Source organism: Gobio gobio, assembly GCF_949357685.1.
Source record: "Gobio gobio genome assembly, chromosome: 17".
In the NCBI taxonomy this organism is placed as follows: Eukaryota; Metazoa; Chordata; class Actinopteri; order Cypriniformes; family Gobionidae; genus Gobio; species Gobio gobio.
The window spans coordinates 29,177,190-29,197,747 of NC_137110.1; the positions used below are offsets into that span (position 1 = coordinate 29,177,190).

Consider the following 20,558-nt stretch of genomic DNA (forward strand, 5'->3'; position numbering starts at 1 on the left):
ACTGAGTGTAATCCACGCACTGTTAGGTTGCGGCTTTGAAGAGGTATGATGGATTTTAATGATTAAGTTGTTATAATTAATCTGTCTCCATGTAAGCTCTGGTCAAGTTAACTTTATTTACATAGCGCTTTTTACAATGCAGATTGTTTCAAAGCAGCTTCACAGTGTTAAACAGGAAAATAATGCAACAGAATTTTATTCGGCCGAACAGCCGCTCCGGAGAAAATGGTGATGTCATCTAACTCATTTCAATTATCATACAGTGACAATGTGGGCATCAGATTAGTAATTAGATCAGTAATTTAGTTTATATGGTTAATTTAGTCTACTAATTCGTTTTATTTGGATATTTAGTTGAAAAATGTTGTCCCCCCAACTGAGCAAGCCAAGCCAAAGGCGACAGTGGCAAGGAACCAAAACCCCATCAGGTGACCTAATGGAGAAAAATAAACCTTGGGAGAAACCAGGCTCAGTCGGGGTGCCAGTTCTCCTCTGGCCAATTAACAAACAGCGTATTATTATTATTCAGGCAACTTTACAGGACAGGGGTCATATTAGATCGGATGATCGATTGATCGATTTATATTAGATTAATCGTTCATATTAGATCGGAATATTCAAAAGATCGGAGGCAACATGCCAGAGACGGGTTTATTGAGGATGCTGTAGTGATTAAACAATTATTAAAGTGCAATATTCAAAAGATCTGAGTCATCACGACAGAGACGGGTTTATTGAGGATGCCGTATTGATTAAACAATTATTAAAGTGCAATATTCGAAAGATCGGAGCCGTCAGGCCGGAGACTGGTTTATTGAGGATGACATTTCGATTAAACAATTATTAAATAGGAATATGCGAACGATCGGAGTCATCACGCCGGATACGGGTTAATTGATGATGCCATGTCGATGAGGTAGTTTCAGGGGGAGTCTAATTGACACAGTCTCTGCAGACACTTCAGGGTAATGCGTTGTTCCACCATCTGATCTGGATATGGCTGACTGCAGTAAACCTCGGGATAAAACAGAGAGACTAACATTAGCGTAGATGCCATTCTTCTGATGATGTAACGGGTACATCAGGTGTGATGGGAAGTGTTCCCGGTTCCAGCTGACCTAGTTAATGCAGCCTAACAATCATTTAATTGAAAAAGTGTTTTATGTGTATGCCATAGTAAAGAGATGTGTTTTTAGTCTAGAGTTAAACTGACAGAGTGTGTCTGCTTCCCGAACAATGCTAGGAAGACTGTTCCAGAGTTTAGGTGCTAAATAGGAAAAGGATCGACCGCCTGCAGTTGATTTCGATTTTCTCGATATTATCAACTGGCCAGAATTTTGAGACCGCAATAGATGTGATGGAGTATAATGTGTTAAGAGTTTGCTCAAGTACTGGGGAGCTAAACCATTTAGTGCTTTCTAAGTAATAAGCAACATTTTAAAATGTATGCAATGTTTAATAGGGAGCCAGTGCAGTGTTGACAGAACTGGGCTAAAATGGTCATACTTCCTGGTTGTACTAAAAACTTGAGCTGCTGCGTTTTGGACCAGTTTGAGTTTGTTTATTAGGCGAGCAGGGCAACCACCCAGTAGAGCATTAAAATCTAGTCTTGAGGTCATGAACGCATGAACTAACTGTTCAGCATTTTGAATTTTGTATTTGAATTGCCATCAAGTGTTGGACAGTATTCTAGGTTACTACTTGAGGAGCTTTTTTGTCCAATAATTAAAAAAAAAAAATTCTGAATTGAGTTGCAGGAAATTACTAGTGATCCATTTTTTTATATCAGCTATGCATTCCGTTAATCTTGTGAATTGGTAAGTTTCGTCAGGGCGTGAAGAAATATAGAGCTGAGTATCGTCAGCATAACGATGAAAACTAACGGCATGCTTCCTAATGATATGTTCCCAGTGGTAGCATGTACAGGGTGAAGAGCAACGGTCCTAGCACTGAGCCCTGCGGTACTCCATACTGAACTTGTGATCGGTGTGACATCTCTTCATTTACTGCTACAAACTGATAACGGTCAGATAAGTATGATTTAAACCATGCCAATGCAATTCCACTAATGCCTACATCATTTTCGAGTCTATTCAAAAGAATGTTGTGGTCGATAGTATCAAATGCAGCGCTAAGATCAGGTGACACAAGTAGAGAGATACAACCACGATCGGATGATAAGAGTAAATCATTTGTAACTCTGATGAGAGCAGTCTCAGTACTATGATACAGTCTAAATCCTGACTGGAAATCCTCACAGATACCATTTCTTTCTAAAAAGGAACATAACTGTGAGGACACTGCCTTTTCAAGTATTTTTGACAGAAAGGGTAGATTTGAAATTGGCCTGTAATTGACTAATTTTGTAGGATCAAGTTGCGTTTTTTTAATAAGTGGTTTAATAATAGCCAACTTAAAAGTTTTCGGTACATATCCTAATGACAAAGATGAATGAATGATATTAACCCTTAATCGTCCCTTGGGGTCCAGCTGACCCCACTGGACTTTTCCTACATTTTTTAAAAGTGTTCCCTTCATCTCAGGGCCATGAGACTCTGTGACTTTTCCTAAATAATCTATCTAAACATGCACAAAAAATCTGGGCTTGATTTGATTGTTCTAAAGGTGTGTAAAAAAAAATTTACCGTTTAAGTCCCTCGGGGTCAGATTGACCCCACATTGAAAATGAATGGGAAAGTGTAAAAAATAAATTTTTTTCACTTTTTTTGTCAATTTTTTTTTACTAAATCCAGTATAAATCTGAAAATTTCCACATTTATATCAAGGTCTGGTCCTAGAGCATAAACACAAAGTAGAACGAACTTTCTGTCTCATACACACACGCACACACACACACACACACACACACACAAACACACACATGTGTGTGACTGCAACAGAGAGCATTTTTATAGAAACTGGCAAATAAAATCAACAAAACTGGCAAAAATCTGAAAGATTTTCATACATAAATGAAGTACTAATACTAGAGCACAAATGCAATATGGAACAAGCATGTTCACTCACACGCACACACACACAAACACAAACACAGGTGTCTGGAGCATTTTTTTGGATTTTGGCAATGAATGGGAAAATGTAAAAAATGCTTTTTTTTTCACTTTGTTTGTAAAAAAAAATCAACTAAATCCAGTATAAATCTGAAAATGTCTACATTTATATCAAGATCTGGTCCTAGAGCATAAACACAAAGTGGAACGAACTTTCTGTCTCATACACACACGCACACACACACACAAACACACTTTTGCATTTTTATAGAAACTGGCAAATAAAATCAACAAAACTGGCATAAATCTGAAAAAATTACATACATAAATGAAGGACAAGTACTAGAGCACAAATGCAACATGGAACAATCATGAGAAAGAGAGGAAAAAGGGCAAATAAAAGAAAGATGAAAGGCAGCTTAACTTTTGCATAACTTCCCTATGGACCTCTATAGGATAATGTGGTCATTGCACTCTCTTTCTCTTTAACTATAATTCCTAAAGTTTTTCCACAAACCTACAGATGGCGGTATTCTATCCCTAACACATAGAGCAATGTCCAAAAACTATTTATATTTATTTAAGATCATCATTCAAGTGATTTTTTCATTAAAAAATGATTTTTAATGAGCCAATTTATGACATAGTTAAGTATTTGTGCAGTAAATAGGTAAAAAACTACCAAATGCCCACAAAAACACAGCATAAATGTATAGTTGAGAAGTAAATAAAAAAAATGATATATAGTTTTCCATGTAAAAAAATTATATTTCCTTATGCAATCGCTCTGTAAAAGTTTGGGGTCTATCTGACCCCAAGGGACTCAAACGTAAACCCTACTTGAGGGGCGATTAAGGGTTAAGAAGAGGATCTATGACCTCTGGTAGCATCTCTTTTATATGAACAAATCGTTTTAAAACAGCTTTAAAGAAATTGATGATGACGTAGTACAAATTTGAATACTTTATAAAGTGATATGGGAAATTATGAAAATGTGTAAGTTCTTTGTAAAGTTATAACAATTTTGGTGTAAGTGGCAAGGTGAGGATTTGATGATAAGTATCACTGCCAAATTACATGAATTAAGAGGTTAAGATTTTGGTCGTTTGGAGCATACACCTGAAGAGTTGTAATGGACAAGAAATTGAGAAAATAAAAAAGGGTACTTTAAAGAAAACCCTGATGAACGATTTTGAATGTTTTACTAATAACGGTGAATTTGATTAATAATGGGGTATTGAGTATGATTGAGCATAATGTCAACAATATAAAGATGAGGGAACAAGCTGACTGAATGTAATACGAATTGATAATTAAGTCATTTTGATGAAAAGATTTTAACATTAACTATTTTTATGAATATGTGACCAGTCACGGAAGGTAGGGACACAAGTCGGTTCTGGAGCATTTTGAGTTATTTACAGATTCTGAAAGTGTAGTCTCCAAGCTTTCCAGTGATGTGTAACACATGGAAATCTGATAATATTTGGATAAGTTGTGGCCATTTGAAAGTAGGCACTCCAAAAAGCTTAACAGGGAGAAATTTGCCTCTAAAGATTTTGTTCTCACCTGCTGGGAGTGACAATAGGGCTCATTTACATCTCATTTAGATAAGCCATACCCCCTGTAAAGCTCCCCCTGTAAAGCTGCATGGTTACAATCGGACCGCATACTATTAATAATAAAGGATTATGTGCATTGTAAATGTCAGTAATTTATCTTTTTTGACTAAAAATGATTTAAAGGCTGAAATATGTGAGTTTTATCTTTTTATAAAACCTTTTTATTTGTTATTTGCTGGTTTTCTACATAAAACTTGGTGAATTGATTTCATTGTGTAGCATTGGGACTTTTTAACAGGATTCTGTGATAACCGTCATGATCAACTATGATAAACTAAAATCAACTATAATTATGTGTTTTTATAGTATAATATGCAAAATACAATTTTCTATAACAAAAAAAAATCTCTGATTCTGTTCTTTTCTCTGACATTTAAGGGTAACATAGGCCTACAAAGGCTCTTTTAGGTCTAAAACAGTTTGGATAGTTGTTAATACAGCGTTCCCACAGCTTGGTTAACTTCAGATTCAAGAACCTTTCAAGGACTTACTTTTGGCCATATGACAGAGGTCTGATATTCTATTTTGTCATATTTCTGTTTTGCATAAAACTGAAGAATATTCGGTACATCCTATACTGTATTCTAAAATGATCTGATATTAACTTTTGCATGGATTTTATTGAAAAGAGCTTAGGCTCATGTAACCAGTCTATTTTTGCAATATTTCAGGTATGTCGTGGGAAACACTTAATGTAATTCATAAATGCAAGTAACAAACGTAAATCAAGCATAGTCCACGAAGTGTTGGCGAAATAACACATTATCGGACCGGAGAGAATAATATGGAATTTCATTACGTGTTGCAGTTTCTCCCATTCATAAGTAACCGCACCCGACCGTCTTTCTATATAGTATTTTGACTATATATGAGTTGCCAGTTCCTGTGTGCTCATTTGTCTTGAAAAAATATCTGTATAAGTTTGGCACATTTGGCTGTGTCATCCTCCAATGCCTTTCTTTTTTTTTAACTTGGCTTTTTCAGCTCCCCCTGGCATCTTTTTACTATCCATTTTATTCTTCCGCGATTAACTTACTCTCCCCACATCATTAAATGACGGTTTTGTTTGTTTTTTTCTCAATGGCAATGACCTGACACGCGACGCACTTGAGTTTAAAGAGAGAGAGAGAGCGTGCGCACTCTGACAACAGAAAGCGGCACTTTTTAATGCACGGTCTGATGCGCTGATTTAAATTCAAATCTAGTGTAATGTGTTGTGTTGTTATATCAGTCACACAGTAACTTAACACATATAGACATACAGAGAAAATGAAGAGAAGAGGGAAAGATGATCGTGTTGGTTCTTTACTGCTTCAGACATTGTGTTATCTGGGAGGTTTGCACTTCGTATCAGCTGCTCATTGCTCGCTGCTCGTGTATCAGCCACCAGGGTTGCCAGGTTTTCACAACAAAACCCGCACAATTGCTACTCAAAACTAGCCCAATCGCGTTTCAGGGGGTAAAATATGTGTTTTTTTGGCATGGTTGCCTACTAAAATTCACATTCCCGGTGCTAAATATCACATAATTGGGGTCGCTTCAAACCGCAGACATGAAAAACAGCGGACTTGGCAACACTGAGCTACGCTTCTCTTAGAGGGCGGGACAATAACAAAAGAGAAACACGCCTCTGCTGCATGCTAGAATCTCCTAAAAACAAGGCGATTTCAACCTCAAAGTGTATGCTTTTAAATATACCAATACTGCTATCTCAAACATGGAGAGGCTTCTTCATGATCTCAACTAACAGATTCGGCAAAAAAGCGAAAATCACCAATTTTGAAAAAAAAAAACGCTTCATACCCATTTTGCTTGAAACTTGTGCTGCCGACTTGTGTCCCTGGTTGCCACAACGGGTCACATACGTGAATTAACGGTTATGGGGGCTATGATGAGTGAAAATGGGTCTGTTGGAAATAGTAAATTTAAATGTAAGGTTTGTAATGTAACTCCGATTTTATTCGTCTGAAAGAAGAATGTCATATACACCTAGGATGACTTGAGGGTGAGTAAATTATGGGCTAATTTTTCTATTTTGGGGTGAATTATCCCTTTAAGCATTATAAAATTTAAATAAAAATAAAAAAGTTTCTTGATTTATTGATAAAGATTTTAATCACTGTAAACATTAGGAAGCATGGCGTTAGTTTTCATTGTTATGCTGACGATACTCAGCTCTATATTTCTTCATGCCCTGAAGAAACTTACCAATTCACAAGATTAACGGAATGCATAGCTGATATAAAACATTGGATGACCGGTAATTTCCTGCAACTCAATTCAGAAAAAAACTGAATTTTTAATTATTGGACAAAAAAGCTCCACAAGTAGTAGCCTAGAATACAGTCTAACACTTGATGGCTGTTCTGCCAAGTCCTGGTCGTCAGTGAGGAACCTGGGTGTGCTCTTTGATACCAATCTTTCGTTTGAAAGCCACGTTTCTAGCATCTGTAAAACTGCTTTCTACCATCTTAAAAATATATCTAAAATACGGCACATGCTCTCAATGCAAAATGCTGAACAGTTAGTTCATGCGTTCATGACCTCAAGGTTAGATTATTGTAATGCTCTACTGGGTGGTTGCCCTGCTCGCTTAATAAATAAACTCCAGCTGGTCCAAAACGCAGCAGCTCGAGTTCTTACTAGAACCAGGAAGTATGACCATATTAGCCCAGTTCTGTCAACACTGCACTGGCTGCCTATTAAACATCGCATACATTTTAAAATCTTACTTATTACTTACAAAGCACTAAATGGTTTAGCTCCCCAATACTTGAGCGAGCTCTTAACATATTATACTCCATCACGTCTACTGCGGTCTCTAAACTCTGGCCAGTTGATAATACAGAGAATATCCAAATCAACTGCAGGTGGTCGATCCTTTTCCTATTTAGCACCTAAACTCTGGAACAGTCTTCCTAACATTGTTCGGGAAGCAGACACACTCTGTCAGTTTAAATCTAGACTAAAAACACATCTCTTTACTGTGGCATACACATAAAACACTTTTTCAATGAAATGATTGTTAGGCTGCATTAACTAGGTCAGCCGGAACCGGGAACACTTCCCATAACACCTGATGTACTCGTTACATCATCAGAAGAATGGCATCTACGCTAATGATAGTCTCTCTGTTTTATCCCGAGGTTTACTGCAGTCAGCCGGATCCGGGCCGTATCCAGTTCAGATGGTGGACCTGCGCCCAGAGAAGACCAACACAGGACCCCGAAGTGTCTGAGAGACCGTGATTAGACTCCCCCTGCAACTGCCTCATCGACACGGCATCTCAATAAACCCGTCTCCGGCGTGTTGACTCAGATTGTTCGAATATTACAATTAAATAATATTTAAATCGATATGTCATCCTCAATAAACCCGTCTCCAGCGTGTTGTCTCTGATCATTCGAATATTGCACTTTAATAATTGTTTAATCAACATCATCCTCAATAAACCCGTCTCAAGCATGTTGCCCCCGGTCCCTCGAATATTCTGATCTATTATGACCTCCGAGCTGTAAAACTGCCAGAATAATAATAATAATACGCTGTTTGTTAATTGGCCAGAGGAGAACTGGCACCCCGACTGAGCCTGGTTTCTCCCAAGGTTTATTTTTCTCCATTAGGTCACCTAATGGGGTTTTGGTTTCCTTGCCACTGTTGCCTCTGGCTTGGCGTGCTCAGTTGGGGACATTAAATTTTTCAACTAAACATCGAAATACATCTAAATAATAAACTAAAATAACCATTTAAACTAAATTACTGATCAAATTATTGATCTAAAGCCCACACTGTCACTGTATGATACTTGAAATTTTTCCAGAATGGCTATACAGCTGAATAAAATTATGCTGCATTATTTTCCTGTTTAACACTGTAAAGCTGCTTTGAAACAATCTACATTGTTAAAAGCGCTATATAAATAAAGTTGACTTGACTTGACTAGGGCTGTAATCAACCAAAGAAAATCTTGGTCGACTGAAGTCCTGAAATTTTCGACTAAAAATCGACTAAAAATAACGTTAGGAAAAAAAAAGTTAAATTAATAAGCTGCGCACTGTGCGCAGTACTTGGTAGCCTTGTTGTCTGCATAAATGAATTATAAATAAACATAATAAACTAGTAGGCTATTTGCAGTATATTAAATCGTTTTTGAGCGGATTATTTTGGACTGAAATGAGTCTGACACACGAGTCTGTCGGCTCTGACAGCGTTGCATCACGTGCACCTGCGCAATATCATAGCCTATGATTTCCCAAAATATAGTACTATTGTCAACTAGATATCATCACAAGAACTTTTGAGGAATATGCAACATAATTTAGACAATTGTTTTTGTCATATGTATTATAATAACTGACAGACAGTATAATTTCAGCCGCTCTGTGCAGCTCAAACATATGAGCTCAGCTGATCTCAGCTTCGCGGCTGAGACACGAATAGACTATTAACTTAAAGCTTTTACTCTTAAACACAAAAGGCACGTCCACTTTAATAAAAAAGGAAAAATTATTAAACAAGCCAGATCAAGAGCAGAAAAAAACGCTCTCACAATTAAATAAATAATATAAGTTACAGAAAACTAGCCTTCTTCAATCTGTCTATTTTCTCCAGTGGGTTGGGCTAATCCAAAAGTGAAAACAATGGGGGTGTTCTGAAGACAGACTGTTCCCTGTGAAACAGGGGTGCTCTGAAAACACCCCCATTAGCAATTAGTGCTTTCCACCTGATGAAATGAACGCGGCGCGGCAAAACTGATTAAATGAACGCGGCAAAACGGACAGTACAAATCCACTTTTGCGGCACGACTGAAGCGTGGTGTTGTGACGCTTCCCCTCATGTGTATGTTGATGGACGTTCCTCAAGTTTACCGCTATGGGCGTGCGTTTGAGCCAGCGGGGAATGAAAAACAAAGGACCGGCGATAGATTTCTCTTCGCCAGTTGGTTGGGCTAATCCAAAATAAGTGAAAACAATGGGGGTGTTCTGAAGGCAGACTGATACCTGTGAAACAGGGGTGCTCTGAAAACACCCCCATTAGCAATAAGTGCTTTCCACCTGATTAAATGAATGCGGTGCAGCAAAACTGATGAAATGAACGCGGCAAAAACTAATTAAATGAACGCTGCAAAAAATCGACCAATCAAAATTTTGGTCGAGCCAGAACGTATCGACCAATAATCGACTAATCGACTGGGAGATTACAGCCCTAGACTTGACTTGACTTGACTAAACCATCTGTCAAAAGCATTTGTAGATTTTAAAAAGTGCAATCATATACATTGAAAGCTAAATGACATTTGAAAGCATTTTAATTCACATTAAATAATGATATGCTAATCATTATGTAACATTTAATAACTTCATTAGTAAATATTAACTAAGCATATTATCTCATTTATAGCTATGTGAATATATATTAACTAATGATCTGTTAAGTATTATGTAATGTTTGTTAATTATTTATTAATTAAAGTTATTATAGTATAAGTGTTACCAGTTTTTCATTCAACTATTTTTCCTGATACTCTTGCCTTACCTTGTTGAAGACCCAAATCTCTCCATTGACGGTGGGTCTAGGCACCCCATGGCCATTATAATGAAAGAGAACACGTTCCTCTTTGGCATTTCTCCGTAGTGAAGTGCACAACTTCTTCACCTCATCAACTGTAGGGTCCAAACTCTGCTTATAGCGGGCCTGGAAAAGAGGATATTAGATGACAATGACAACCTGAAAAAACATTAATGAATCAGAATGTGTCAGCAAAGATCTCAAAACAACTGAGAACTATACTTATATAATACAAAATGTAAACAGATTGATTAAAACAGATTGAAATTCAGCATCCCTTAAAAATCAATCTACTTTAAAATCTACACTGAAAAGAATCTGCTAGAGCCAGTGAAAAGAATCTGTGGAGCTTTCCACAATTGACTTTTTTCACATTTCTTGGTTTCTCAGAAGCGAAAGTCCTCATTGTTGGGTAAACTTTCATAGCGGTGAATGATAGACTACATTAAATATATTGTTTGTGTTCCCATTTGCTCAAATAGCAGAAGAGAAACTCCCCAATAGTGTTTTCAAAACTTTCAAAAAGATAAAATCAATAGAGAGAGATTGATAATGGTAGTCAGAAGAGAGAACAAAGTAAATGTTACCGTCACTCCCACCCTCACAGCAGCATTAACTATGTATGTTTCTTGTAATTTGATGAAAAGGTAATATAATACAAAGTACATTGTTATAAATGTACATATATTTTAAAATTTTAAATATATAAAACTTTGCAGGATTTACAATGTTGATGACTGTTAAAACTTATTCCAGCAGCAGATTGCTACTAATTATAACACACATGCATAAAATGTAATTCTTGCTCAGCGATTCAAATACCTGTTGCGAGCTACTTCATAAAGTGGTAGGGACAAATTTGGCAATGGCAAAAAGTGATAACAATAAATACATACATCACCAAACTGCACTATAGACATAGTGCTATGGAAATCCCCATAGTCAAAAAAAAACAATTCAAGTCTTGCGAGAAATATCCAACCACTTTTTTTTTTTTTTAATCACCAATCAGGGCACAGTAGACAGACACATGATGAGACAGGCTGGCAGTAATAGCTATCTGCTTCTAGATGAATAGATGGAGAAGAGAGAAGGTCAGGAATAGGGGTTTGAATATTGACTGAATGAGTTTCCTGGCTGAATGACTGAGTTTGTAACAGGGCTTTAATAATACATTCAGAGCTTTTCTCGCCATCCATGGCTGTTTATGTTGCTGAGAATGTGTGTGAGTTAACAGAGTTTAGATAGTAATAAGAGAAGAGTCTTGGGAGTGAATGTGAATCAGGACAGAAAACAGTTAGCTAAAGGCTAAAAAAACTAAAACTAATAAATATATGACCATTATTCACCAGAGGTGAAAAGACACCTGAAAACCATACTTGAGTAAAAGTACAGATTTCTTACAGCGAAAATTACTCCATTACAAGTTACAAGTCACCAATTCCAATACAACTTGAGTAAAAGTCTTAGAGTATCTGATTTTAACAGTACTTAAGTATTTTACTCATACTAAATATCAGAGGTGGACAGTAGTGAAGTATTTTTACTTCAAAGTATATAACATTTTCAAGTATATACTTTTATCAGTGTTTTTCTTTGGAAAACTTTTACTTCACTACATTCCAAAGCATAATACATAATGTCATACTTTTTACTGCACTACATTTCATAAATAAAAGTTGTTTTCTTCTTACCTTTAATAGGTAATAACAATAAAAAATTGTTTTACTTTTTTAGTTTTACTTACAGTAAAGGTATACAGTACTACATTTTTGATGTAATTAAGTATTCAAATATATTCAATATGAAACGTAGTGCAGTAAAAAGTACAATAATTTGTTTTGGAATGTTGTGAAGTAAAAGCTTTCCAAAGAAGAACACTATAAAGTACTTATACTTGAAAAATAAAATTACTTGGAAAGTAAAAATACTTCACTATTGTCCGCCTCTGCTAAATATAGGCTCAATGATGCATTAATCCTCGACACCTGAGAGACACACTAGTGAAATTAAGAAACTATTGCTTTGATAGATGAGAAATCATGTTTATTTTCTAAAATGAAAATAAAACTGAACACCTCAATATTGCAATAAATCAAGGTCGACACAACAACCTCTTAAACATCTACAAACTCATTTTCTCAGTTAAGCTCAAGTGCAAAAGAAGGCCATAAGTAAACCAATATCCTTCAAAAAGGTCTCGTCAATATGGAGGTTAAATAAAATTAATTAAATATTTAAAGTCTACTTGCACTGGATGTGCTGGTTTCAGCCTCATCACCGGCTGCAGTCAAATGAACTTATCTCATAAATCAAACACTTGCAAATGCACTCGCATTCATGTAAAGTAGCCTTGTTGACAAGTTTGGGAGAGTAAAGGCAAAACACACAATATATAGTACCTTCAATTCCCTTAGATGGCGATATTGTTTTTTTATATAGCAGAAACAAACTGCTGCAGAAAAAGTTAGGTGCCATGCAAAATGTAATGTGTAACTGCATTACTCAACACAAATGTATTGGAGTAAAAAGTAAATTTACTTATTTAAAAATGTAGTCAAGTAGAGAGTAAAAGTTGCTAATATATTTCATACTCAGTACAACTACAAAGTAGCCAAAAAGATACTTAAGTACATAAACTAATTACATTTACTCAAATACTTTACACCACTTTTATTCACTGCACTGACATAAACAGATCTCTTTATCACTATTTTATATTGTTCTTTATAATGCTTTCTTTTCTAATTTTGCCCAAAAAACTATTCTTTAATATTACATTTATGCTTTACTGGCCTGGCTCACAATCTCAGCACAACAAGCTTTATAATAATGTAATAAAACAATGGAAATCTGATAGGAGGTAAGAAACATATTTGTAATGATGCAGTGCAAAACACGCCTTATTCTTTCACTGTCCTCTCTAACTGGTGTAAGTATGTGTATGTGTGTGGTATTGCATAACTCTTGACTGAGTGAGAGGATGGTGTTTGGGAGAGTGTGAAGAAATTGTGTTTAGAGCTGTTTATAATGGCCTCATATCCCCCACATACACTACAGGTCAGTGGAATGGAAGATGTGTATGTATGTAGATTTTGCCTACATTGTGAGGACCAAATGCCTCCACAAGGACAGTAATTTGTGAAAATCACATACATTGTTGGAACCAGCAAGAAAAACAGTCCTACAATATAATGTCCTAATGAAAAATGTAAAAAGATTTGTGTGAGGGCAAGGTAAGAATATGTTAGGGGATAGAAAATATAATTAGCTCAGCATAAAAATAATAGAAATCGATGTAAAGTCTCCACCATGACAGGACAAAAGTGTGTTCAGAATATCTCATGATCAAGCTGAGTTAATGTCTTAGATAAAGACATTACAATTGTGGAGCAGGGACCAGTAGGGTTAAGACTAGTCTGACAAGCTAGCAGTTAGCCAAGGGGTAATTAGTCCAACTTTTTAGATTCAAATTACACCAATCTACAAGTTTATGTTACCAAGCTTATTTTATCGTGGGGATGAGGATACATAAATTGGATGTAACCGTGAACTGTAGGCTATTCCACCCTTTTCTACCTCGAGCTTTGAGTGACCTACTGATGATTGGTTACAATATTTTTTTATTTTTTTTATTTAGTGTAGTATATTTTCTTTGAACACTAGACATAGCCTTTGAATGTCAATAAAAACATTAAAGTTGTCCCAATATGCTAACAGAATCAGTTAACATTTTCAAAAATATTTTAGATGTTTTTTTTTAAGTTGAGGAGGTTTTTACTATGTAAAAAATAATGACAATGAAAATATATATTATAAAAACCACCTCGGTGTGCAGTTCCTACAGTCAGTTTCACCAGGGAAGAACTGCTGAACATTCAGCAGTAAACACCGCAATTATTTTATCAGTTTTCGATTATTCTGACATTTTGTTCAACATTGTAGTTGGAGGTGCAGCAGCACTGGTCAAGCGCTCCAAGAAGCACAAGTGCGGGAAACGAGCAGCATGCTAGTCAAGCTCAGACAGCACTTTAGAACTGTGCTGCCTAGTATCCATCTATTAAAACTCTGCTGCGCCGTGTTTCACGGAAACCTGGCAGAATGAAACCATTCTGGACAGCATGTTACATCTGTAGGGCTGCCAGCTGTTTAGAGCGGATTGCGATGCAGAATCAACGGGGGAAAACGCATGGCGGTGAGATCGTTCTGGAAAAGCAAAAATCGAGATTTTATTTTTTGCTGTATCACCCAGCCTTTAGAGAGACTGAAATCATTTAAAAATGTGGTGATGTGCAATGATTATTATGAGAAAATGTAAACCTGTTGTAGGAGACCTCCTAAACAAAATCAGGAGCCTTTAAAATAGCATAATAGTAAAATAAAGTTCATCATACAACCCTTGAAAACAGTATTTTTATTTATGGTTCCAGTGTTCCGAGATAGTTACCGGTTAGAACAAAATAAAATATTATTTTTTAAAATAGCGGGTTTTTTTAACTGTATTGTGCTAATATGCATCACATTTTTCACATTCACAAACAAGTGGATTTTTATACCATTTTATTTTCTGTTCTTGGACTAAATTAGTGGTTCTCAACCTTTTTTGGGCCAGCGCCCTCCTGTCCATTATCTAGGTCCAACACTAATATTTAGGAAAGACTACATTTTGTTTGATATGAGAAGGAGGGGGTAATATGTGAAACACTCATTTTCATCTCATGTCAATCTTGAGTACCTATAGGGTAGTATTGCATCTTTCATATCTCCGAAAAGTCTTTAGTTTTATTATATTTATAAAAGAAAGATACGCTGTACAGAGTCTTTCCGAAAAATGCTGAGCGGCTGTAGGTGTATCGTTTGGGCGGAGCTAAAGAATGACGAGCGCTCGCAGCTATTGCGTTGAGCTATGCATGTTTACATAGAAAAACAATGGAATAGATAGCTATAACAACAGACATTTGAAGCAGTTTTACTAACCGTCTGCTACCAACACACGACTGTGAACCTTAAATCGCTGGGATTGCTCCATCTTTCAGCATTAGACGAGCTACAAATCCGGAGTTGAACTGTACCTTGTTTATAAACCATCGTCGCCAAAATTCAGGGAACAAACAAACACTTGCTCAACTCCATTGCTGCTCCGGAAAAACAAAATCCATCCACTGTCCCATTAACGCTGGGTTCTTTGGGAAGCTGTGCAGGGTTGTCTTGCCATGAAAACCAAAAACACACATCTTTGGTGACATTGTTGATTTTGTAAAGTCCTATGACTACAGCACAGCCGGCTGTGCTCTCTCGCTGTAGTCTGAGGCACCATCCTCAGATGGGGCGGAATGTCTTCTCTTCGGGAGAAGAGCCCGTACAAGGACATTCCGCCCCATCTGACGTCACATATACCCATACTCGAAAAAAAACTTTCTGAAACTTATGAGAAACCGGAAGGAGTATTTTTGGCACAGAAACACTCCATCAAACTGATTCTTTTTTTTTACTTTGTCCATGTTTAGGTTGGGAATCCAAGTCTTTAACAGTGTAAAAAGCTCAGTATGCATGAAACAGCATTTCACCCCCCCTTTAAGCATATTATTGTTGATGATTTTCAGTGCTTTCATAGCCTTTGGTAATGTTAAGGTTTCTTTAAAATTCTATTTGACATACCCTGTTAACCCAAAGGTTAAAATCCTGTTTAGGATATTTACATCTTTAAGTCATAAATCCTTTTTAATTTCAAATCTTGCTTTTTTAGATGTTAGTAAGTGTGGTGTGTCTTATGATATAGGCACACCACACCACACTGTCCTGTCCTCTGTCCTGCTTTGCAAATGTGCAAAATGTGCAATAAAATATTGAAAAGATATTAAAGACATTTATAATGTTAATTAACATTTCTATCTTAAATAATTTAAAATAATTTACATTTCTTTACTCCATTTTATATTTGTATTTCAATATTTCTGTTCATTAAAAAAATCCTGATAAAAACACCTCCGCACTTGTTACACTGAAGACGAGTAATGAAGCTTTGCCATCTCAGGAAAAAAGCCTACATTTTAAAACATATTCAAACAGTTAGAAAATAGAAAACTGTTTTTTGAAAATGTAGTGATATTTCACAATGGGGTGTAAAAAAAGATATTGAACCGTACCATTCTCCACCCACGGTTCAGCACGCACTTGCACCACGGTTCATCTCAAATCTGACGACACATCTATAATATGGTTTGTTGAAAATAATGCGAAAAACAGACAGTTTCGTTAATGTATTTTCTGTCGATGGATACACATGCTGGCTCCCTAATACATTACAACAGCAATAATCAAAGAAACGTGTACAAAATGGTCACTCTTTGTAAACTTTGTTCAATGCGAGTGCTGCCGTATGCTCGAACATGACCAGTCATTTACGCCGTCATCACCCGGGTGTTGCTAGACCACACGTTGCTATCTGTGTTTAGGTTTAAACTAAACTCATTTAAGCATTGCCAATAAAAACATTCAAAAGCCAGAAGACGGGAATGAACTTGTGCGTCTCAAACGGTGCGCAAATATTGAGTTCTCTTAGTATTGCGCTTGAATGGACAAATTCACACAAAAAATGATGTCAACATGCCCATCTTGATGAGTATCCTAGCAGACACAGTCTGTTATGCCTTAAGTGAATTTATACAATTGAGAAAGACAATGCATGTGTAAAGGTATCAGTATTTTCAGTCTGTATATTATGTCTTAAAGTCACAGCAGCCTTTACTGTTGTCTGTGTTTTCAATGTTATTCAAACAACAAAATACAAGTAAACCACTCACTTCTCTTGATTGAATAACTTTTGTAAATTTAATAAGGATTCATATTTAATTTATATAGTCAAATATCAAATGTTATTAACCTAAAACCGTGATCAATCTGAACCGTTACACCGCTATTTCACAAAATTACAGTTTATACTGTATGATTATCAAATAAATGCAATCTTGGTGAGTATAAAAACATTTAAAAAACCATACCGATCCCAAATTTTTTATTAATTGTGTATATTATATATTTTATTTATAATATTTAATTTGGTGTATATTATTATTAGTCTATATATAATTTAAAAAGCATTTCATTGAATGCCACATAACATATTTGATTTGACTGCAAAGTTGAAATATCATTAGTTTCCCAATTAAGGTGCAAGAACAAGCCATGTGAATAGAAATTATATTTTTAATGGTTAAATAAACACTTTAGAAATATGGTATTAAAACTTTAATTTGGGGATGCACCGAAATTAAAGTTCTTGGCCGAAACCGAAAAAGAGGAAACCAAGGCCGAAAACCGAAAAACACCGAAAGAAATTATGCCAATTATTAGTACCATTGCATTTATGGCTATGACTGTGTACTAACTTTACTAAAATCAAGGCATTGCAATTGCATAAATTAATATTAAAGTTTTTTTTTTTTTTTTTTTTTTTTTTATAAATTAATATTAAAGTTTCCTCTCCTTGAACTGTCACCTTATCGTGGTGGAGAGGTTTGAGTACCCGAATGATCCTGGGAGCTATGTTGTCTGGGGCTATATGCCCCTGGTAGGGTCTCCCAAGGCAAACAGGTCCTTGGTGACGGGCCAGACTAAGAACAGTTCACAAACCCTTATGCTCACAATGACATCAAGGACCGTGACGTCGCCCGGCATGGCGCAGCCGGGGCCCCACCCTGGAGCCAGGCCCGGGGTTGGGGCTCGTATGCGAGCGCCTGGTGGCCGGGCCTCCCCCCATGGGGTCCGGCCGGGCTCAGCCCGAAGGAGTGACGTGGGGCCGCCCTCCTGTGGGCTCACCACCTGCAGGAGGGAGCGTAAGGGGCCGGTGCATAGCGAATCGGGCAGCAGTCGAGGGCGAGGCCCCCGACGACCCGATCTCTGGACACGGAATCTGGCTTTAGGGACGTGGAATGTCACCTCGTTGGCGGGGAAAGAGCCTGAGCTTGTGCGGGAGGTCGAGAGGTACCGACTAGAGATAGTCGGGCTCACCTCCACGCACAGCTTGGGCTCTGGAACCACACTTCTCGATAGAGGCTGGACTCTCTACCACTCTGGAGTTGCCCATGGTGAGAGGCGGAGGGCTGGAGTGGGTTTGCTTATAGCCCCCCAGCTCAGCCGCCATGTGTTGGAGTTCACCCCGGTGAACGAGAGGGTCGCTTCCCTGCGCCTTCGAGTCGGGGATAGGTCTCTCACTGTCGTTTGTGCCTACGGCCCAAATGGCAGTGCGGAGTACCCGGCCCTCTTGGAGTCTCTGGGAGGGGTGCTGGAAAGTGCTCCGACTGGAGACTGCGTCGTTCTACTGGGGGACTTCAACGCCCACGTGGGCAGTGACAGTGACACCTGGAGGGGTGTGATTGGGAGGAACGGCCCCCCTGATCTGAACCCGAGCGGTGTTCTGTTATTGGACTTCTGTGCTAGCCACAGCTTGTCCATAACGAACACCATGTTCAAGCATAAGGGTGTCCATCAGTGCACGTGGCACCAGGACACCCTAGGCCGGAGGTCGATGATCGACTTTGTGGTCGTGTCATCAGACCTTCGGCCGTATGTCTTGGACACTCGGGTGAAGAGAGGGGCGGAGCTGTCAACTGATCACCACCTGGTGGTGAGTTGGATCCGATGGCGGGGGAGGAAGCTGGACAGACCCGGCAGACCCAAACGTACTGTGAGGGTCTGTTGGGAACGTTTGGCTGAGCCCCCTGTCAGAGAGATCTTCAACTCCCACCTCCGGCGAAGCTTCGACCAGATCCCGAGGGAGTCTGGAGATATTGAGTCCGAGTGGACCATGTTCTCCACCTCCATTGTCGCTGCGGCTTCTCGGAGCTGTGGCCGTAAGGTCTCCGGTGCCTGTCGAGGCGGCAATCCCCGAACCCGGTGGTGGACACCGGAAGTAAGGGATGCCGTCAAGCTGAAGAAGGAGTCCTATCGGGCCTGGATGGCTTGTGGGACTCCGGAGGCAGCTGACCGGTACCGGCAGGCCAAGCGGACTGCAGCCCGGGTAGTCGTGGAGGCAAAAAATCGGGCCTGGGAGGAGTTTGGTGAGGCCATGGAGAAAGACTATCGGTCGGCCTCGAAGAGATTCTGGCAAACCGTTCGACGCCTCAGGAGGGGGAAGCAGTGCCCTACCAACACTGTTTACAGTGGAGATGGGCACCTGTTGACCTCAACTGGGGATATCGTCGGGCGGTGGAAGGAATACTTCGAGGATCTCCTCAATCCCACCGACATGTCTTCCGTTGAGGAAGCAGTGGCTGGGGACTCAGAGGTGGACTCGTCCATCACCCGGGCTGAAGTCATCGAGGTGGTTAAAAAGCTCCTCAGTGGCAAGGCACCGGGTTTGGATGAGATCCGCCCTGAGTACCTCAAGTCTCTGGATGTTGTGGGGCTGTCTTGGCTGACACGCCTCTGCAACATCGCATGGCGGTTGGGGACAGTACCTCTGGACTGGCAGACCGGGGTGGTGGTCCCTCTTTTCAAGAAGGGGGACCGGAGAGTGTGTTCCAACTATAGGGGGATCACACTTCTCAGCCTCCCCGGGAAAGTCTATGCCAGGGTACTGGAGAGGAGAATTCGGCCGATAGTGGAACCTCGGATTCAGGAGGAACAGTGTGGTTTTCGTCCCGGTCGTGGAACACTGGACCAGCTCTATACCCTTTCCAGGGTGGGGGGTTCATGGGAGTTTGCCCAACCAGTCCACATGTGTTTTGTGGATTTGGAGAAGGCATTCGACTGTGTTCCTCGTGGCATTCTGTGGAGGGTGCTCTGGGAGTATGGGGTCGGCGGCCCCCTGCTTAGGGCTGTTCGGTCCCTGTACGACCAGAGCAGGAGCTTGGTCCGCATTGCCGGCAGTAAGTCAGACTTGTTCCCGGTGCATGTTGGACTCCGGCAGGGCTGCCCTTTGTCACCGGTTCTGTTCATAATTTTTATGGACAGAATTTCTAGGCGCAGCCAAGGGCCGGAGAGTGTCCGGTTTGGGGACCACGCGATTTCGTCACTGCTTTTTGCGGAGGATGTTGTCGTGTTGGCTTCCTCGAGCCAGAATCAGCACCTCCAAGTCCGAGGCCATGGTTCTCAGTCGGAAAAGGGTGGCTTGCCCGCTTCAGGTGGGTGGAGAGTTCCTGCCTCAAGTGGAGGAGTTCAGGTATCTTGGGGTCTTGTTCACGAGTGAGGGAAGGATGGAACGGGAGATTGACAGACGGATCGGTGCAGCTTCTGCAGTAATGCGGTCGATGTACCGGTCTGTCGTGGTAAAGAAGGAGCTGAGCTGCAAGGCAAAGCTCTCGATTTACCGGTCAATCTACGTTCCTACTCTCACCTATGGTCATGAGCTGTGGGT

At 39.1% G+C, this 20,558-nt stretch overlaps 1 protein-coding gene across 2 annotated transcripts in view; it reads right to left on the bottom strand.

Moving 5' to 3' along the window:
- rptor (regulatory associated protein of MTOR, complex 1) overlaps nt 1-20,558 on the bottom strand; it is a 377,545-nt gene that overhangs the window by 223,689 nt on the left and 133,298 nt on the right. For both annotated transcript variants that reach the window (XM_079841367.1, XM_079841366.1), the window contains exon 5: nt 10,169-10,327. In XM_079841367.1, the coding sequence (XP_079697493.1) occupies nt 10,169-10,327 (159 nt within the window). The remainder of the gene's footprint in view (nt 1-10,168; nt 10,328-20,558) is intronic.